Source organism: Ambystoma mexicanum, chromosome 3q, assembly GCF_040938575.1.
Source record: "Ambystoma mexicanum isolate Mex_15411 chromosome 3q, UKY_AmexF1_1, whole genome shotgun sequence".
NCBI classification, from domain to species: domain Eukaryota; kingdom Metazoa; phylum Chordata; class Amphibia; order Caudata; family Ambystomatidae; genus Ambystoma; species Ambystoma mexicanum.
In genome coordinates, this window is record NC_090926.1 from 884,683,531 (window position 1) to 884,705,404 (window position 21,874).

The 21,874-nt window shown below is 48.3% G+C and overlaps 1 protein-coding gene and 1 long non-coding RNA gene across 2 annotated transcripts in view; one reads left to right on the top strand and one right to left on the bottom strand.

Moving 5' to 3' along the window:
• SMURF2 (SMAD specific E3 ubiquitin protein ligase 2) overlaps window positions 1–3,813 on the bottom strand; it is a 1,271,870-nt gene extending 1,268,057 nt beyond the window's left edge. Inside the window, exon 1 of the mRNA XM_069655016.1 lies at window positions 3,609–3,813. Coding sequence (XP_069511117.1) covers window positions 3,609–3,813 — 205 coding nt within the window. The remainder of the gene's footprint in view (window positions 1–3,608) is intronic.
• LOC138583084 (uncharacterized) overlaps window positions 3,791–21,874 on the top strand; it is a 237,047-nt gene continuing 218,963 nt past the window's right edge. Inside the window, exon 1 of the long non-coding RNA XR_011305149.1 lies at window positions 3,791–3,873. This is a non-coding gene — a long non-coding RNA (uncharacterized lncRNA). The remainder of the gene's footprint in view (window positions 3,874–21,874) is intronic.

Sequence of the window (21,874 nt, forward strand, 5' to 3'; positions counted from 1 at the left end):
AAAACTTGAGGAGAACCATCTTTCTTCCTGCACTTATCAGACCTACCCTGTCTGCTGCCTTAAACGTAGCACTTGCAAATTGCTGGCTGCACTACCACTGTTTGTTGCCTTTATTATTTATTTATTGTTATTTATCTGTTTCTCCTCTGCTTCGCACTTTCCACTTCTCCCCCCTTCCATGCACTTTTCCCCTCACACTTGCGCGTTCTCAATGTCACTGGGCCTAGTAAGATCGCTGTTTTATTCTCCTCTGTTCCCCTCCCTTGCCTTGCCTCGCTCTGAAACACTTGTGTACGAGCGCGATAGAAATAAAATATCAATGCCTGCCCCCTGGACTCCCAGCAACAATTGCAAACTGTTTGGCTATTTACCCATTTTTTGTTAAAAGTATGCTCTACAATGCAACATTTTAACCTATTATTTAAAAAAAAATTCACAGGGGGAAACCCCCCCGAACCTCCCCTTAATGCCCCTCCACTTAAAAAAGATTCACCAGCCGCCACTGGCCCTCAGACTGTGTTGGGAACGGGATGGGGGAACCGAGGGACTATGGTGGGAGCACAATGGGCGGGAACCATGGGATAGTGATGGGAGCAGAGTGGGGAGAGCCCTGGGTGTGTGATGGGGTGGGGAGAGACCAGCGACTGGGTAGGAGTGGGATGAGGGAGCCCAGCGACTTTGATGGGAGCAGGTGACGGCGCGCAATATATACTGTCCATTTGGCATTTCTGGGGGGTCCCGACCTGCCCAAATTTTGCTCAGGGGGGCCCTGGCCAAAAAAGTTTGAAGACCACTGCGCTAGAACGCAACACGTGCGTAGTAAAAGGAAGTTGTGGGTGCGCACATACTGAAAGAAAGACGTGATTTCAAAAAGTTAGATGAAGCGTTTGTAAGAGTGAACAGCAATACAAACGGTATTCCACTTAAACACATTATTTGATCGTGTTCCTATATATGTACGTGCTTAGGGAAAACATTACTAAAAACGCTGGAATATGAACTATCCCAAATTAAATTAACAATTCCATTACTTCTTTGGCATCTGAAGAGTTACAATTCTCATCATCGTTTCAAACATGGCTCATCCAATAGCTTAATGTATGCAAGAAAAATAAGTACTCTGCTGGTGTCTCGTGGCAATCTGTAAGCCGATTCAGTATGCAAGGTTTGCCATGTAGGTGGACTTGTCATGAACATACAACACGTGACTAGTGATGTGGGTGTGTACTTACTAAATTGTGAATGGACAGACGATACAACTCCACCCACCAAATGCAAATCAAGCAGGAAGCACCGGGTGATCATAATAGTCCCAAAAGCATCGAAAAATGTCATGCAGAAACACAAGTCCTATACGATAAGCTGCTTTCAATAAACTAGGTCAAGTTTGCAATTCAATGTGTAACACGCTAACTTGTAAAGTTTTAACCAATTATTGTCTCTACTTTTTTTTTTTAAATAGGGGCTGCACTTACAACACTGAATACAGTGAAATGTCTTTCAACTAATGATGGATATTAAGTCTTAAGGGTTTCTCACTAATGCCAGCTAATTGTATTGGTTTCTCAGCAATGACAACTCACATTGCGGATAATCGACCAAATAATTAAATGATACCTAAATAAAAGTGCCACCTTTTTGACCAACCGAAGGCAAAATATAGGCATATTTCAAAACATTTGCATATCTTGTATGAGCTTTTTGTAACATTTTCTACAGCGTGCCTCGAGTCATTTCAGAGTGCTTGGCTGAGGTTACAATTAGCCTTGTGCAACGGGTTAGTCTTTCATGTTAATGCTGGACGAATAATTTAAGGAATGTAGGTCAATGTACACCATAACCCTTCTGCGTCGCTTGCCACCTGCACATTTGAATAACTATTTAAAGTAAGTGTGTCAAGGGTTAATTTTTCTGAAAAATGAGAAAAAGATTCTGTTTTTGTAAACACGTGCATCTTTTCTTCACGCTGGTAGCTTCCATTTTACAGAACCACAACTTGGAGAAACAAAAGTATACAAATCATCTCCGGCTATGTAACGGCAAAACATCCCTTTTGTACATGTCACATGTTGGAGTCAATTTGTATTTATTTGGTTGTATAGTGCTCTATCTGGCGTTTAAGTGGGTCTTTGTAAGACTTCTATGAATAAAGAAAAAAAATAAGTTTGCTCTGCTCTCTCTCAAAGTTCAATCAGTATTTTGGGGAGTTATGTCAAGGGTCCATAAAATGTAAAGTTCTGTTAATTATTGAGCCTAAACGTATTGGCATTTTTTGTGACATACTTAGGGACGGATACGGTAAACACTGAAATGCATTTAAAGAAAATAATTGAGAACATGCCTGATAGAAGTAAAACCAGAAATGCATTTTTCCAGAGATGTCACGTTAAAGCAGGTCTAACTTCCAGACTACTTTTCATACACAGAACAAAAACGTGCTGAACAGGAATTCATGTTTTGGAGGACAAGTATTCAAAACGTTGATATTTTAAAGGGATCGGAGCTGAAAAAACGATATATTTGAAAGCAAAGAAGTTTGCAACATACCAGAAAGATTTAAATAAAAGTGCCTGTCAAGTCTCAAAATTCAGCTCAGTCACATTGTGCAAGAGTACTGAGGAAGTTAAATGGAAGAAATGTGGCATTTTTCGAAAAGTGAAGCAGAGACCCAGGCTTTCTCCAATGCAGCTTTTCGAGGCTTAGGGAAAGGATGGAGAAGGCTGGTATTCACATCAGGTTTACAGGGAAAGGGCCCTTTGGTGGTACACACCTACCCACTACCTGCTTAAGAAGAGGGTTCCCGATTTTATATTCGGATTCAGTTCTAAACATTCTACATTACAGTATGGCCGAGGGTTACTAGAGAAGAGTTCAGAATGGCAAGACCTTATCTTCAGAGGACATATCTTGTTAAATAAGGATCCGTTTTTTTAATTACATTTTGATTCGGTCGTCTGTGATCTATTTAAAATCATGAAAAGAAAAAAACGTTTTGGCATGGATGAGCAGAAAAGCGATGCGATTAGTGCATGCTTTGAAACCTTTGCAACATAGAAGGGCAATATGCAAAACACTTTGAGTTCTACAATGCACTGGACAAGCGTGTTGGTCAGGAAGACAATTGACACAGAACACTAATCAGTATTTGCGCCAGCTTATACATTTTGGGCACGTATATTATAATGTATACAAAGCAACTACCCACTACCTTTCTATTTAACTGTATTTAAAAGTAGCAGGAATGTATGTGTTTTGGATGGCTACAACCGGAACAAATCACTTACTTCGTTTCCGACTTTGCAAACTTTGGAGAACTGAAGGCACACTTGCTCGGCAATATTATATTTAAATTTTGGTAGAGGTTAACACTTTCTAAAGTTGGGTCTCAGCAGTGTGCTGCGAGAGTGCCTGTTTGGAGCGGTTTGCAATAGGAAATAGTTTAGCATTTACAGGAAATGAACCCTTGCGATTGCCTAAAATTAGGTTGGGGCGGATGGGGGTAGCGTTATGCTTACATAAATAACCAACAGGTCACAAAATTGAAGTCCCCTCCTCCCCGGTGAGCCACAGAGAGACAGTCCCGCAAAACGTACGGCGTCGCTTCCTACCTGTCAGCCGGAGCTTCACTGGCCCGTTCCTTCGGACTCCCTGGTTAGACATGTCCTGGCTCTGGCTGCTGCAGGAAGGCGGCAGAGGGCGCCTCGGCCCGGGCAGGAGGCTCGCCCCTCTCCCGAGCTCCAACTCCCTTCGCTTCAGGAGGCCAGGCCTGGTCAGCAATGGAGGCAGAACGGCCGCAGTGGCCCGGATGTGCATCGCGCCGCCATAGGGGAGGGAGCACTCCTGAGTGAGGACCGGGAAGACGGCAGTCCTTCGGTGTGTATGAGGGGGAGGAGGAGGAGCCTACCCGGCCCTCCTCCAAAACACCACTGTCTCCATTCACACCGTGCAGGTCGAATTTTTCTTTTAAAAATACGTCTTTTACGCTTTAGTTCTTTTAATATTTCCTCATAAAGAATCTGAGGTCTTGTTTTTCCTTTTACCACACCCTGGCTCCATTGTCCCTCGTTATATGGCTTTATAATACGTGTTTTCTCACAGATACAGGGGACCGCTTGCCCACGGGTCACCGGTTCCTCTCAATGAGAGAAGCCCGCTGCCTGCGCGCTCTTTCTCGCCCCCCTTGTTTGCAGTCAGTCCTCCTCGGGCCTTCCTCCTACCAGACTACAGCTGCTAGATGCAGGAAGGCGGCGCCGGAGACTGAAAGGCCTCGCTGACATCACTGGGTTGTGACCGAGGGAGGGTGGGGGAGGTGTTGGCAGCCTCGCCACGGGGCAGAGATGCGACGCAGATACCAGGAGCCCCGGCAGAGCTTCCTCTTCCACATTCCTCGCTGTCTCCCCGGCCCAGACAGCGTCGGCTCTGCGGTTCAACCGCCCAGCACGTCCGCTGCTGTATTTTTAGGCTCGTCGCGCTCTTACAGCAGATGTGTATTTGTTTTTGTTTTGATTTCAGGTGCTTGCATACTGCGCATTCATTAGTGGCTGAATTCATGGTGCCAGTTGTGCGGGCCACAGACTGGCGTTTCTCGAACAAAGACTGCTGACAGAATGATGGTCAATTGCTGCTCAAAACGGTCATTTTTCCACGTTGTGCGTTCCCTTTCAGGAACGGTTAGCATGTTTAACATCTCTGGGCAAAACTTCTTCGTTGGTGTCTTCAGTGAAATAATGTGTTGGTACTTTGAATCTAACTTCATAGAACTGCTAAGTGGTACACATGTATGCGCTCTGCCGCATACCAGCAAGCCAAGGAAATGTCGGAGCAGAGGCACTAGTAAACCTCGATTGATATATAAAAATACAAAAAAGGTAGCAGGCGCCCGTAGCTCATTATGCTAAAATCTGCAAATCGTCAGCAATCTTAGTGTCAACTCCCCGGATCAGAGGCCCGTCCCCACAAACTCCACAGCCATAAGCCCCATCGTGTCCAGGTACCACTCTTCATCTCCTCTTCTTGTGACGCCCCCTATCCCCAAATTAGAGGCAAGACCAGTTGGCTTAGTGGAAGTTGAAATTGCCACAGCAAACTTTATTAAACGTACATAAAGTCAGGAGTTATTTTAAAGGTGTGCCGTTTCTCTGCCATGCCCAAGGATTCTGCGCTGAGCGTGGCATCCTAACCTGCCCCCTTAAGGTCCTTGAGGACCCTGTCTGGGGGCCCATCCCTCTCTACCCCAGGCTAGTTTTACTTTGCATGGCCTTTTACTTTTCACTTTACTTTGTCCACTTTACTTTTTCACATGCCTTTTCCACTTTAACTTTCCCGCTTAATTATCACTTTACTTTCGACTTTCCTTTCCCCCTAACATTACACTTGACTTGTTCCCCCTTTTCCTTTCCCATTTGTTAATCCCAGGTTTCCCCCCCCAATGGTTCTCTTGTCCCCATTGCGTTTTTCCCTTATCTTTTCATGACTCTTTTTTCTCCCTTTCCTCAAACCCAGTGCTGTCCAAACCTTTCCTGCCTTCTACGCTGCCCCCCCACCCAAGCCTCGCGTTTCCCAGCTCTGTCCACTACTAGGCCATTACCTTTCCCATCTTCATCCCCCTCCCCGCTCCAACTGTCTTCCCCCTTATCTTCCCAACCCTGCTCCTCTTTTACCCAATTCCCACTGCATTCCAATCTCCCCATTCTTTGCATTCCCAATTCTCTTCATACGCTGATCCTTTCCGTCTCTCTTTCCCAGGCTCCCTTCGTTCATCTCCCTCCCCTTGTTTCAGATTTGTTGTGTTCTCTCATTCTCCTTTGATACACACCCAAACCCCCCCACCTGTGTGTTGGGGTTGGAAGGTCTTCCAAGCCCCCTTACCCTCCCCTTTACCCGGGCTCTCCCCTGAGTCTAATAATCCTGGGTGCCGTTCTTTCTAAGCTGATGGATGTGCAGTATCCTCCAGTCCTTTCTGTAGGGAACAACCTGTGACTCCGCCATGACTCTGCTTGCAGCCGGCGGCAGTGAGTGCCCCGCACCCCCACACTAGGCATCTGGTCGCCGAACAACCAGTATCTAGACGCACCTCTAGGCCCATTCAAACCAACTGTAGCGCATCCACTCCCATAATGCGTCAATCAAACTGGCCTCCCCGGACGCGGCCGGCAGCGTGATGATCTGTGCTGGGGATCCCCGTCCCTGACCCTCAGAGGCCGTGCTGAAGCCGCTACAGGCCATTGTGCTACCTGCCATGAGGGCCTGCGCTTGTAGGCGGTGGTGTAGCAATAGTGAATGGTGCTTTTAGCCCCTCATTACGTCAATCCCCCCCTCAGCCTCGAGCCCTGCTTACTTGCAGCCCACTCCTTCCGATATATCCTTTATGTCTGATAACATCACTGCCACCCCTACACTGGACAAGTGCACTCTATCTGCCCCGAAGCAGCCAGGCATTTTTAATGTAATCAGTGTATGTTTTATCCAGCCCATGACCCTGCTCCCCAAAAATGTACCCATCTTTGTATACTATTTTCTCCTGGACTCCTCAATCCCTTTATGGGAGTATACCCCTCTGCCCCCGCCATGACTGTTTGGGTATAATTTCTGACCAAAAAAGATCGGCACCCCGAAGCAATTTCCCACTTGAGTTGGCGTGCCTCGCATACTGGCCAGCAACTCTCTTCTCACTGTTGACACGAAGTCATCCCTCCCACCCCCCAACTGGATGTATAGAATGTCGGGTAGGGCACAGCTCTGCAAGTATTTGTTCAACGCCCCCACAATTCTTCCCATAACAGTCCTCTTTTTGCGAACCACTATATCTGTGTTCACGAGAAGCCCATGTGAACTTCCTGCTATTCCTTCACTGCTCCCTCAGCTGCCCTGGCCATGAATGAGTGGCCAATGACCAATACCAATGTGCAATCTGTGGAAAGATGAAAGTTGGTTAACCTGTGTGCATGATGTTGACTAAACCACAGTACAGCTCCCCCTCCCACCACGCTCCTTTGGCCTCCCTCCCCCAGAGCAGAAACCTACCCCTTAGCACCCCTCCACGGCCCACCCTCTGGTCTAATGTACACCTTGAATTTGTCAGACTCCCACCTTCCTATTATTTTTATGACCTCCTTCCCCAGACCTTTCTGATGTTCTGTTGTAGCAGCCCCTATGCGAAATGAGTAGGGGTGCACCATTACGTTCCTGAACTGGAATTGCATGAGGGGGGAGCTAGCAGCATCCGCAAAGAGATGCTTTCCCTGTTTTCTCTAACGCAGAGGAAGGCACCCATGGCCATCACTGGGCAGAACTCGTTTTCACCCAGGCTCCTGAGCACCAAGGACCTCCCCTTGGTCAGTCTTGGACCTCATCATCCTCAACTCCAAGGTGCCCTCCGAGATGTTTACGTTGTCTCTCAACAGCGCCTTATAATCCCTGAGGCAATCAACTTGCTGGGGCGCAGGGCCTGCAGAAGGCCAGAATGAAACAAGCTTTAAACAGGTGGCATTCATAAGGAGAGTGACATACCAGCTGTAGTCTCAGGAGCATCTTTTTTAGTAGTTTGAAATGTATGGGACGCCTATCCTTGTTTGCTGGTCCCTCCCTGTTCCAACCCCTCAGGACCACCCTGAGAAGGAAAACCTTGGTGGGATTGCTGTGACCCGCTAGCTGGCTGTGGAAGGCGATGGCGCTAAGGTGTCCTGCTAGCCAGGAATTTGACTTGTGTATGTCACAGGCACATAGGAGGAAACGCTGGACTTTGTCCCCCCAAGCCTCATTGTTTATACCCCCCGTGGCTTCTAAGAAGGTCCCGATGTTCCTGCTGTATTTTTCCCTTGTGCCCCCCCGATAGTGTCTGTGATGCTAGACCCATCATACCCTTTTCCAGCACACTGTGTTCCACCAAACGCTGTTGAATGGTGTCATCATCTCCTGCGCCCCTGGGTGAGCCTTCCAGGAACTGCCCCATCTGTGAATGCAAAAGCCCATCCGCTACAACGTTAAGAACCCCTGAAATGTGCTGAGCCCCCACTTCAGTGTTTACCTGAAAACCTATCTTTACTAGTTGTTAGGCAAAGTGTGTATGCAGTACCCTTTGGGAACACAACAACTCTGACTACAGGTAATGGGGAAGCCCAACCTTTGGTATAAGCTTGTACTACACAGTTTTGGTAGCGTGTTGAGCCAGGCTTATCTCAAGAGGGGTCAATGTGAGCTGTAAGGGAGTTACACAGAGATTCACAGTGACAAGTATTCAAATAAACTCGTACACACAAGGTTTCTTGAATAAATTATTATACATTTACTTATCAGTCAGTTAGAATAAGCCTTCTTCAGAAGGGAGCAATATAAAAATCAACACACAAATATACTTCAATACTATACACTCTTAGTTTCTAAATCAGTAAAGACCCTTTTGGGATGGCCCACAGACAGAATTTACACCCTCAGGTGACTACAATAGTCAGGGTGCTGGGGACATTAATATCTTACTGTTTGCATTTAGAATACTGTTAGAAGTTGGTAAAACGAAAAGGTTATTAGAACAAACAAGAGACCACAAATATTCTTAAGCGGGCACATACTTTTGGATCCCCTAAGCAGAGCCATTCAGTATAACAGGCTAGGCCAAAGTCAATGGGCAAAAGTCTTATATTGGATGAAGCACCTCTGGTAGGTAAGTAGAAAAGTCTTTGCACAATGTTTTAGAAGTCTTTGATAAAAAGAAGAATCAAATGTAGGGCCACAAGCCGTTAGACTTGTGAGTGGTAGAAGATGCACCAAGAGGTAGGTTCTCTCAGACTTTTTACAGTACTTTTGTATTGAAGAAAACGTGCAGCAGATGACTTCTAATCCTGAGCAGCTCTGCAGATCTCACTGATCCTGGGCCTCCGTTGTGGGGACAAGAGGGAGGACTTCTGGAGACTCCTGCACTGCAATGGGACGGTCACCGCTTGGAACCGGCAATATTCAAATTATTGGCTGTTCAGTGTTTTAGCTCCTCGCGTCTACCGCAAATAGCAACACCGCGGTTCCTGGCTGTCGAGATGGGCTTTCCTTGATTCTGGAGTCCCACACTCTGTTGAGGGGGCTCAGGCTTGGCCAGTCCTGCTTCCTTGGAGTCCGGAAGGATCTAACTGGAGCTCTAGGCCAGCCTAAAAGTGACACACACAATCTGGTGTTCCTCTCCCTGGCTATAAGGTTTCCAGAAGCAACTCTGTGGAATTCAACCAGCTCTGAGAAGGATGTCCAGGTGGCTTACTTTGGAGTTGATTGGTCCCACCAACTCAAGGGGAGAAGTCGTCCTTGCAGGGGCTTCTCTGTCGATACGAATTTGGAGTTTCAGCACATCAGCAGGGCTTCACCGGGCAAACCAACGGTCCAGGGGTTGCAGCAGGCGTCCTCTTCAAGTTCTTCTTTGGTTTCTTCGTCCAGTGGTTGACTCCGCCTTCCAAGCCAAGAGCCTCGCCTTTTATTCAGTTCTCTCCCATTCATTCCAGCCTCGCTGTCACTCACCCAGCAGGGTGGCTGTCCTTGCCGGACAGTCAGCCGGCCAATCACCACAGAGTGCATTTGGGTCTCCTAGGCACCTGTCATGATCACTGCTTCCAAGGAGCCAGGACCAGCCCAACGTCCTTAGAAGCAGGCCCCTAACCCTAATCCTAGGCACCAGCTGGTCCCCACGGGGACCTTTTGGACCTTGTCCTGGCGCCAGTGGCACCAGGCTCATCAGAATCATCGGTCCCGGCACTGGAAGCGCCGGGCTCATAATATGTGTGCAGATGTTTGGGTGGACTTACCTGCAGCAGACCATGCTGCTTACTTACCAGCCACTTAGAAGTCCTCTGTGAACAGGAACTATTTTCTTACCTGGGTGGGGCAAGCTCCACTCCCTGGATTCAGCACTGGAAAGCTTCTGGAACTGGAACTCTTTTCTTACCTAGGCGGGGCCGTGGAGGAAGACGCCTCATCACTCCAAGGCTATTTAAACCACACCCGATAGATGAAACGTGCTTCGCGTTATTCTGCATCTGCAGCAGAACGCTCACCGAGTCTGTTCCAGCCTTTCTTCTTACGATCCTGAATCTGCAAGAATCATACTCACCATTCCTGCATCCTGAATCTGCAAGAAGCATACTCACCATTCCTGCATCCAGTCGACGGCAGCACCTGCAGAGACAAGAAACAGCAGGTTAGCAAGGCAGCCTTAACTCGCATTGCTACTCACCTGATCCATCGGCTGCGGTCATTTTCGGCACGCTGCACCTCCGCCTGCGAAGACAAAAGCATTGTCACTACTTACCAGCACTCCGTGAATTCTGGATTTCTTCACACTGCATCGCCGCCTGCAGAGATAAAAGCATTGTATCTACTTATGGACATTCCGCGGACTCCGGCGCTGCAAACCAACTTCTGAAAGATAAAAGAAGAGACATTAGACAGGTATTTACTTACGCCCATCGCGCTCTTCGCAATAGAACGCCTGCAATACTCCGACGTCTCTTCAGCACGAACTACGCTGCAAGGGAAAAGACAGTTAGAGCGCTTGCATTTACTCACGCATTTCCAGGCGCTTCACTCCATCTTCCTCAAGAGTCCTGCAAGACAAAAGGGAGAAAAGCATTATACGAAGTCCTGTTCAATGTTAACATGCCTTGCACCTAAAGACTATAAAGACTAAAAAGGTGTCTGGAAACTCACCGCTCGTGCAGTTAACGACGGTAACGGTCTTCTGAGTCCAAGAGGCCTATGTTTCACCAGTGAAGGAACTGGCAACCGCGCCCTGCACCAGACGCAGATGGAGAGCCCAGCATTCACCTATCTAAGGTGAGCACGTTGACCTGGGGGCTCTACGGAGAGGGAGAGAGAGGAAGAGGGACATTGAACAACCCAGACCATTAACCCCCATATTCTTTCACCTGCAGAAACCTCACCCTACGAGTTCGACACACAGTGCGAAGAGGTTCGACCCCAGAAGCCCATCGGGTTCTGCACATCACCTTTCGAGTCACAGACACCTTCCTGCCAAGATCAGCGCCTCCGTGGGAATCAGGTGAGCGTTACAGAACGCGAAGCCCACCGCAAAACTCCTACCCAGCCGCAATGGAAACCTCAGACACTGATCACTTAGCCCAGTTGCTCGGGGAATTAAGAGCAGAAGTACATGCAGCTCGTCAGGAAACAAGCTCTCTAAGAAGAGAACTGATAGTTTCCAAGGAGCGAACAGAGGACCTCGCTAGGCAATTGCTACAAACACAGGCAGGACAGACACCCCTGCCCGCTCCAGGAGGAAGCTATCCTTCTGCATCATCTATAAATCCAGTGCAAATCAATCTACCTGGTAATGTGCCCTTGGCTCCGCCCGAACGTTTTTCTTGTGACCCAAAGAAATTTGCAGTGTTCCTCAACCAGTGCCGCTTACATTTCTTATGTCGACCAGCTGAATTCCCAACAGACCAGACCAAAGTGGCTTTTGTACTTCCTTATCTCAGTGGCAGCGCCGCAAATTGGTCGATCCCTTTAGTCACCCAGGATGATCCGGTTTTACATGATTTCCAGGCCTTCCAGTCCAGCATGGAGAAACTGTTTGCAAGACATGCACAAGGGCAGGCCTTGGACAATGAACTTCTTTCATTACGACAGGGTAATCAAGACCTCTTGACCTATATAGCCTCATTCAACAGACTCATAGTGGAAACTCAATGGCCCGAGGATAAGAGAATAACGCTTTTCTACAGAGGCCTGCGTGGAGAGCTCAAGGATGTGTTAGCTCAAGTTGTGAACACTCCACAGGAATGTTCAGACTATATTGACTTAGTCGTCCAATTGGACCACAGATTACAGAACAGGAAGGCTGATCGTTCTAAATTTGATACCCGAGTGTTTTCTAAACCACAGACTTCTACTAAGGGAGCTGACACTGTGGAACCCATGCAAATAGGGGGGATGAAAGGTCCTTTAACCCAAAAGGAGCGGGAAAGAAGAAGACAGCTGCAATTATGCCTCTATTGCGGGAACTCGGGGCACTTTCTTTGAGACTGTCCAGTGAAACCAGCTAAGAAGGCTGTAGGAGCCGCAGATTCCAGTACCTCAAGTTCTGAGCAGGGAAACGACCTAGCCCGGCAAGTGTAGAGGTCCTCTTGCCGAGCGTTAAGATCTGTCCCGGGACCTCGCATTTCGTGGTGCCCATGGTCCTCATTAGTCCTGCACGTCCGGATCGTTTGCATGCAATTGAAGCTTACATCGACAGCGGAGCAATCAGCAATTATGTGGACCGTGAAATGGCATCAAGGATGAATCTACCCCTTGTCCCTAAGGCAGTAAAAGACGTCATTACTACAGTGGATGGCACGGAGACAGCCTCCGGACCAGTAACGCACGCCACCCAAGAAGTGACGCTGGTGAGCCAGGAGGGACACCGGGAGAAAATCGTGTTCAATGTGATCAAGGCCCCTCAGTTCCAGATCATTCTGGGAATCCCTTGGTTAGAGAAGCACAATCCTCAGATCAACTGGCGAGCAAAGACGGTTCAGTTTCCAGAATGCTTTACCACTTGTTATCCTCGGCCTGAAGTTTCAGTGGCGGCAATCTCTTCTGAGGTTCCCACATTACCTCCCGACTACCAAGAATTCCTAGATGTCTTTCGGAAGGATCAAGCTAACACCCTGCCTCCTCATGGGTCTTACGACTGTCAAATAGACCTGATACCCGGAACAACTCCTCCTTGCAGTAGGATTTATGCCCTCACCGAGCCAGAGAATCTTCACCTCAGGCAATATCTGGACCAATACCTAGCTAACGGGTTTATCCGTCATTCTAAATCTCCAGCTTCCTCGGCTTTGTTCTTCGTTCCGAAAAAGGAAGGAGACCTTAGAACTTGTATAGATTACCGCGCCCTGAATCAAATTACCGTTAAAAACAGATACCCGTTACCGTTGATCCCTGAACCCCTTGTCCAAGTCAAAGAAGCATGTATATATACAAAGTTGGATCTCAGAGGAGCCTACCACTTGGTACGAATAAAAGAAGGCGACGAGTGGAAGACGGCCTTTCGCACCAAGTATGGGCTATTCGAATATCAAGTGATGCCCTTTGGACTTTGTAACGCTCCTGCCGCTTTCCAGTATTTTATGAACGATGTCCTTAGAGAACTCATAGATGTGTATGTTGTTGTCTACATTGATGACATCCTTGTCTATTCATCATCTGAAGAGGAACATCAGAGACACGTTAAAAAGGTTCTCGAGAGACTGCGTCAACATAACCTTTTTGCCAAGCTTGAAAAATGCGTTTTCAACGTAACCGAAGTTGAGTTCCTGGGATTCATATTGTCACCTAATGGGGTTCATATGGATTCAAAGAAGGTCGATGCAATCATCAAGTGGCCATCACCAACCTCGGTAAAAGGAGTTCAAAGCATGTTAGGCTTCGCTAACTTTTACCGCAGATTCATTCCTGAATTCTCTCGGATAGTCCAGCCCATCACCGCTCTGTTAAAGAAGAACAAACGTTTTGAATGGTCTACTGAAGCAGAACAAGCCTTCAGGACTTAAAAGCTAAATTCATTTCTGCACCTGTTCTAAAACATCCTCGCCCAGAACTCCCCTACATCGTGGAAACGGATGCTTCTAGTCTTGCTATGGGGGCAGTGTTGTCACAAAGAGATCCGGTCACACACCAATTACATCCAGTAGCCTTTTGGTCCCGCAAATTCTCGGCTTCCGAGATCAACTATTCAATTACAGACAAGGAACTTTTAGCTATCAGATCGGCCTTTAAAGCCTGGCGGCATTATCTGTTGGGAGCCAGACACACAGTCACCGTAATGACTGATCACCGCAATCTACAATATCTGAAGACGACCAAAGCTCAGTCTTCCAGACAGCTTCGCTGGGCTCTGTTTCTGGCTGAGTTTGACTTTATAATTACTTATCGACCCGGCAGTAAAAACGGAAAAGCAGATGCCCTCTCTCGGATGGGAGTAGATGAACATTTGACCAATCCAGAACCAATACCCATAATCCCAGAACAAAGGATTTTGGGGTTGGTCAGCGCTCCATCCTTTGAAGACATCAAGACTACAGTCAAGTCACTTCTTACTCTGGCCGATTTGCAGGACTGGCAATTAAAGGGAAAAAAATTCTCAGTGGATCAAGACCTACCATATTTCCAAGGGCGATTGTACTTGCCCTGTGAGAAAATACAAAAACAAGTAATCTCCGGTTATTGCGACTCTCTAATGGAGGGTCACCCTGGCATTACCAAAACCATGGAAAAGATCAAGAGACATTTCTGGTGGCCATCATGGAAGAAGGATATTAGAGACTTTGTAATCTCCTGCGGTGTGTGTGCCCAGAATAAAAGTCAGAAGGAGAAACCAGCCGGCCTTTTACACCCTCTGGATATTCCCCCCTGTCCATGGCATACCCTGTCCATGGATTTCATCACGGACTTACCTCCATGCTCAGGGTATAATACCATTTTAGTAGTCGTGGATCTATTCTCCAAGATGGCTCACTTCATTCCCATGAAGGGCCTACCTTCGGCTTCGGTATTGGCACGAGAATTCTTAGAAAACATTGTTCGGTTACACGGTTTTCCCTCGGTTTTAATCTCCGATAGGGGAAGTCAATTCATCTCCCACTTTTGGCGAAGTTGCTGTCGTCTAGCCCAAATTGATGTAAGACTTTCAACCAGTCACCATCCCCAAACTGACGGACAAACCGAGAGGACAAATCAGACTCTAGAGCAATATCTGCGTTGCATGCTCCAACAAATTGAAAACCCTTGGAAGGATATTCTTTGGATCGCTGAATACGCTTACAACAATTCGACTCATTCTGGAACCGGGAAGACTCCCTTCTTCCTATTATACGGACATCATCCTAGAACCTCTAATCTGGATCCTCCCCAAGAATTCGAAACACCTGCTGTGGATCATTTGCACTCTGAGATTACCCGTGCTTTTAAAGAAGCCACTGCCCATCTGCAAAGAGCTAAAGCTCAAGTCAAAAAGGGAGCAGATCGACACCGTAAAGAGGCCCCTCACTACGCAGTAGGAGATCATGTCTGGTTATCCACTAAGCACCTGCCTCTAAAAGGACCCCGCACCTTCAACCCGAGATACCTTGGACCTTACCCCATCTCTACCATAGTTAATCCGGTGGCGGTCAAATTGGAATTACCTGCGCATATGAAAATACATCCAGTATTCCATGTCTCCTTGTTAAAACCAGTACAACCAGAAACCCGATTGACTGAACTCCCAGAACCTGTTTTGGTGGACGGAGAACTCGAATTCGAAGTAAAGAACATTCTAGACTCCAAGATCTCCAAATCTAAGTTATATTATCTGGTTGATTGGAAAGTATACAGCCCCCAGGAAAGGTCTTGGGAACCCGCAGAATATGTCCACGCACCTCGTCTGGTCAAGAGATTCCATCTGAATCACCCCGACAAGCCAAAACCCCCGGAGAAGACACGCTTAGGAGGGGCCTTGAGGGGGGGGGTACTGTCATGATCACTGCTTCCAAGGAGCCAGGACCAGCCCAACGTCCTTGGAAGCAGGCCCCTAACCCTAATCCTAGGCACCAGCCGGTCCCCATGGGGACCTTTTGGACCTTGTCCTGGCGCCGGTGGCACCAGGCTCATCAGAATCATCGGTCCCGGCACTGGAAGCGCCGGGCTCATAATATGTGTGCAGATGTTTGGGTGGACTTACCTGCAGCAGACCATGCTGCTTACTTACCAGCCACTTAGAAGTCCTCTGTGAACAGGAACTATTTTCTTACCTGGGTGGGGCAAGCTCCACTCCCTGGATTCAGCACTGGAAAGCTTCTGGAACTGGAACTCTTTTCTTACCTAGGCGGGGCCGTGGAGGAAGACGCCTCATCACTCCAAGGCTATTTAAACCCCACCCGATAGATGAAACGTGCTTCGCGTTATTCTGCATCTGCAGCAGAACGCTCACCGAGTCTGTTCCAGCCTTTCTTCTTACGATCCTGAATCTGCAAGAATCATACTCACCATTCCTGCATCCTGAATCTGCAAGAAGCATACTCACCATTCCTGCATCCAGTCGACAGCAGCACCTGCAGAGACAAGAAACAGCAGGTTAGCAAGGCAGCCTTAACTCGCAGTGCTACTCACCTGATCCATCGGCTGCGGTCATTTTCGGCACGCTGCACCTCCGCCTGCGAAGACAAAAGCATTGTCACTACTTACCGGCACTCAGTGAATTCTGGATTTCTTCACACTGCATCGCCGCCTGCGGAGATAAAAGCATTGTATCTACTTACGGACATTCCGCGGACTCCGGCGCTGCAAACCAACTTCTGAAAGACAAAAGAAGAGACATTAGACAGGTATTTACTTACGCCCATTGCGCTCTTCGCAATAGATTGCCTGCAATACTCTGACGTCTCTTCAGCACGAACTACGCTGCAAGGGAAAAGACAGTTAGAGCGCTTGCATTTACTCACGCATTTCCAGGCGCTTCACTCCATCTTCCTCAAGAGTCCTGCAAGACAAAAGGGAGAAAAGCATTATACGAAGTCCTGTTCAATGTTAACGTGCCTTGGACCTAAAGACTATAAAGACTAAAAAGGTGTCTGGAAACTCACCGCTCGTGCAGTTAACGACGGTAACGATCTTCTGAGTCCAAGAGGCCTATGTTTCACCAGTGAAGGAACTGGCAACAGCACCCTGCACCAGACGCAGATGGAGAGCCCAGCATTCACCTATCTAAGGTGAGCACGTTGACCTGGGGGCTCTACGGAGAGGGAGAGAGAGGAAGAGGGACATTGAACAACCCAGACCATTAACCCCCATATTCTTTCACCTGCAGAAACCTCACCCTACGAGTTCGACACACAGTGCGAAGAGGTTCGACCCCAGAAGCCCATCGGGTTCTGCACATCACCTTTCGAGTCACAGACACCTTCCTGCCAAGATCAGCGCCGCCGTGGGAATCAGGCGAGCGTTACAGCACCTCCCTCACTTCCTGCCTACCCTAGACACCCTGTAGCCAGAGGCAGGCTTCACTTGTAAATCCTGCCAAAGGCAAGGCGAACAATGAGACAAAACCTGGTTTGGCACGCAGAGTAAATCTCAAGAAGGACCTTTCCACAAAGAAATGGCGAAAAAAGAAGACCGGGCGATTTTGACAAAAATGGCACCCTTGGGTACTTCACTGCAGCTGCGAACGCAGCCCATGGTATATGCACACCACGGTAGTTAAAACTAAACCACTGCCACCAGCCATTCAGTGAGAAAAGGGTAACATAAAATTGTTACATGAGAAGCTATTACAAAGGGGATACTAGGTAACTCCTCCAGGACCCTATTGTAAGATAGTGTGTGCTGCTGGGTCTAGAAAGTTACAAATGTAAGTAAAGTCAATTTCACTTTACTGTTCTAGGAAACAGTAGTTTATCCCAGAGAAGGTATTTAGACCTTTGGGAAATCTGAAAGACTTCCCTGTGCCACTGCACTGAAGGTGCTGTGTGACACTATGTAAAAGATGATGCCTATGGAGTTTGTCAGACTCCACAAACAAAAGAAACAGAGTTCAAAATCACATTAAAATACACGAGAGTGGGAAAAAGAGTCTCACTCTCTCCAGGTTAATAAAAATCAAGTCCTCAAAATCCAGCAAAGCTGCTGGGGGTCTCTAAGGTGGAATTAACAAATTTCAGAGAATTCTCCCTAACACTAGGTGCCGGAGCAAGGGCAGGGCAACGGGCCGACTGAGTGTTGATTCCTTGCACTACCGCCATGTTGTCGGACCACACTGTCAAGCGTTTTTTGGACAACTCTTTGGCCCAGAGGTGTAGGGCCACCGCAATTGGGAATAGTTCCAGTACGTTAATGTTCTTGCTCCAGCGTTGGGCCAATTGGCTCTGTGCCATTTCCTCCCCATTATGACCTCGAACCCATGTATACTGGATGCGTCCATGAAGATCTGAACCTGGCGCAAGGTACCCTAGCGGCCTCCCATAGGAGCACCCCATTGAACTTTCTCAAGAAACCCACCCACATTCGAAGATCATCTTTTATGCCTGCATACCAGGTGCCACCCTTTTGAACTCTGCCCTGATGCTGCTAATAGCCGCCTCGCAAATACCTGCCCCGCCGGGATGACCCTTCCTGCAAAATGCAATCTTCCGATTAAAGACTGAATTGTGTTCAAGGGTGCCCTGTTGTTACCCAGGACTGAGTTTATGATGGATATACATTCTAATATCTTTTCCTGTGTCATAACCCCCAACTCTCCTGCAAGGCTGAGGAACTTGTTGAGCAGCGAGCTACAGACGTCAGAACCCTTTTCCCCCGATAAACAGGAAGTCGTCTAGGCAATGCGTCTCTTCTCCCCCCCCCTGCTTTCCAACTCCTTTAAAGCCCATTCCAAGAAGGAGCTGAATGTTTCGAAGTAGGCACAAGAAATGCTGAAACCCATTGGCATGCATTTCTCCTCGTAAATCCCCCTCCACCCCCCCATGAACTGAAAAGCCAGTAGGTGGAAACTGTCCGGATGAACTGGAAGCAATTTGAATGCCTGCTCAATATCAACCTTTGCCAATAAAGCCCTTCTGCCCGCCATTTTTGCCCCGCTGATGACTTGATCGAATGATGCATAGGACACCGAGCATAACCCCTCCTCCAACCAGTCGTTAACGGAATCCCCTTTAGGGTGTGACAAATTGTGTGTTAGGTGATGGTTCCCCTTCTTCTTAGGCACGACCCCCAGAGGGGAGACTGTGAGAGGTTGGCCAGAGGCAGATCCGGGTAAGGACATACCACGCTGCTCAGTGCCCTCTCCTTATTGATTTACTTTTTCTCTTATTACTTCAGGAAAGGCCCTGGCCGACTTCAGGTTCTCTACTGTTTTCGGCGCAGGAGGCCTTAATAAGGTATTACAAAACTCATGGTGAAGTTCTCCAATAATACCCTCCTCTTGCGCACGAGGGGGTACCGTGCCAACCGGGGCAGTAGCTTCTGAATCTTAATAGGTGATGGTACCATGGAGTCAAGTTCCCCTCACCACCTCCAGACCTGTTCCCTCCTTCTGTGCCTAAACGGCATACGGTGCCCGCAGGGGTTTTCCCTGCCCCACCATGCGCCCAACTTCCCCCCTCGCGGCACCCTTTGCCCTCCCTCTTAAACCATATTTACCATTTTGCAGTGCGACACTTTGCTCAGAGGCTAGGTACGCGTTGTACCCCCTCGCGCTTGTGGCCTACGAACTGTGCCACCTTAAAGAAAGACAAAACTTTATTAGTGCAAACATGTTGGGTAATTACACTGGATATTACATCATCAATCTTCTCCATCCGCAATCAAATGTTCGACTTCCTCCCTCCTTCGTGGGCCATGGGTTGCTCCTGGCTCCCCCCTCTGGAAAACATTGCTGGGTACCCCGTGTTCCCACAGATTGAACATTTATGTTGGTAGCAACAATTAGGCCACCAATTGCAGTGCCCTTCATTGAATTGTCTGCAAGGGAAGGATGGACGCACTGGGCCCTGACTTCCTACACCTCCTCTGCCTCTGTAAACGCTCTGCGGACCGGCCTATATCGCCCTTCCCCCGCCTGCTGCTGAACCAACCTTTGTGTTAAACCCCTCCCTCTGCTCCAGCTTTGCCGCTGTTGCTGGGGCTGCCGTCCCAGTTTGCGGGTCCGCTGGAATTGAGCCTCTGTTACTAACCCATTTGATGAAGAGCTTCTCTGATGTCCCCATCCTGGGGTTCAACCACTCTTCGACCTGCTTGTGATCCCACTTCAAGAGAGAGTAATTTTCTAACCTCTTCCTGAACCTGGTCTCTCAAAAGCCACACTGAGCCCCCCAGCCTCCTGTGCGCCTCTATTACGCACTTGCTGTATTTGTACAGAGCCAGCCCTTGGTCTGGCTCTCTCTGAACTATTACATAAGCCGTGATTCTAAACCCTTCTAACCAGTTCTGCAGGTTCTCTTCCGACCTCACCCGCTTACTAGCCTTTACTTATCTCTACCCCCGTTACCTTGCAACGTGTCATGCCCCTTGGACTCGTGCTCGAGGAGCGAAAAACATTTAGATATTCCAGATATCCACCATCACCCCTTCCGGTATGTTCCAGCTTAAGTAATTATTCTCTGTGATGGTCGGGAATCTGTCGTCTATCCAGCCTGCCAGGTTGTTAGCCCCTCCCAGTTGCTCGCCTTTCGCAGGCCCCCCTGACTTTTCGGAAGCCCCTATGACTGCCCCAGTACACATTGCCCGCTCCAACCGACACCCTGCTGGGGCCCGCCAACCCTGACCGACTGGTGGGCATTTTGCCTGCAGCCATGCCTCGCCGTCTCTCAGTAAGTCCATGATGATGTCCACTGTTTTGCTCCAGTCCAACTCAACCTCCGAGCCACAGTCTTTGCCCACGGGTATGCCCCGCCCCTCTGCTCAAGCCTATGTCGTCCGCAGTTGCGTAGTTCATTGACAGGTGCACCGCTCTGTTAGACTGGGCACCTGTGGGTGATGTGGATGGCTCTCTGTCCTTGCCCACCCCCGCCCCACGTGGGCAGTCACAGCAGCCTATTCTACCTCCTGCTCCTTCTTTGCCCTCCTTCCCTGAGGGCTGCCGCTCATTTTTGTATGCCTTTTGCGGGAGCTTATCGAATCACCCAGCCCTGATGAAGACTGCGTGTCTGAGGTGGTGTTTGGGGAAGGGGAGATCATGGCTTTCGTGCTGATCACCTCCACTGCTGTCTGGGGGCTCCCCATCTTGGCTATTGCTGCTTCCCAGCCTAAGCTTCGGGCCAAAACTGCAAATCTGGCCAACGCCTCTGCGTCCATAGACGGTCCCTGCAGTGGTGATTCTCCGATCTACACCTCTATCTGTCCTTCTTCTGTGTGTCTTCGACTGTCTCAAGGCATGGGCTTCCTGGCTGAAAAATAGCTACCTGTTGCAAATGTAAAGAGGTCAAAGACTGACCGCCGCACCAGATAACCCCATAGCCAAGCTCTAGCATCCCCCAACTCACCCCCCTCCTCTACCCGCCCTGTGCACTCATTGCCCCTATTACCTTCTCTTGCACGATGCAGGTAATCAATGCTGTGAGAGCACCAAACCCTTTGGTGGAATAAACTTTGAACTCCTGCCCGATATATACTCGGGTCAACCTGCAACCCTGAGGAATGAAAAACACAAGGATGAGCAAGCCAAACACCCGAAGATCGCCCAATGCTGCTCCCGAGCTGCCTAGAATAGGTACTAAAGCGTGTAACTAATTGCGCCTGTAGATGCTCCACACTATATTCTACTTGCCCCTGGACAGGCTACCAGATTCCTTATGCCCTAGAATGGCCAGAACGGAGGATACCCGAGCAGCAATGATAGCTAAAACAACCATGCACATACATAGCAAAAACCCCACAGATTGTAGTCTGTTTGGATGCAAAAATGCACTCCGTATACGCCCGCATTTACTGATACTCACCCCGATTCACTTCATTCAATACTAGAAGGTGGCAAAATTTGGAAAGGTGTCTGAAGCAAAATGTTCGATGAGTTGGTTATTCCTTTGAAATGTATTACTACTGTATACAGTTGAAAAGGGTTTATTAAAGCCTTTTGAAGGGGATACATTTTTTTTAAAGCCCCTCCAAATATGGGAAATGGCAAGGTTACAGTTTACTTAAGTTCATTCACAAGAAGAGAGCACAGTCAATCCATCTTTTTTGAACATTTTCTCAAATGTGTTGAAGCCATTGAGTTACTGAAACATGCCTCACAAAAAACGAGCATCACTTGGAAAAGCTCTGTCTGATGCAAAGCGAAAATCAATATCAAGAGCTTCTGAAACACAACCCAAATAGCCCGTCAATAGCTGCCATGTGAATTCCCCACGACAAGCTCATA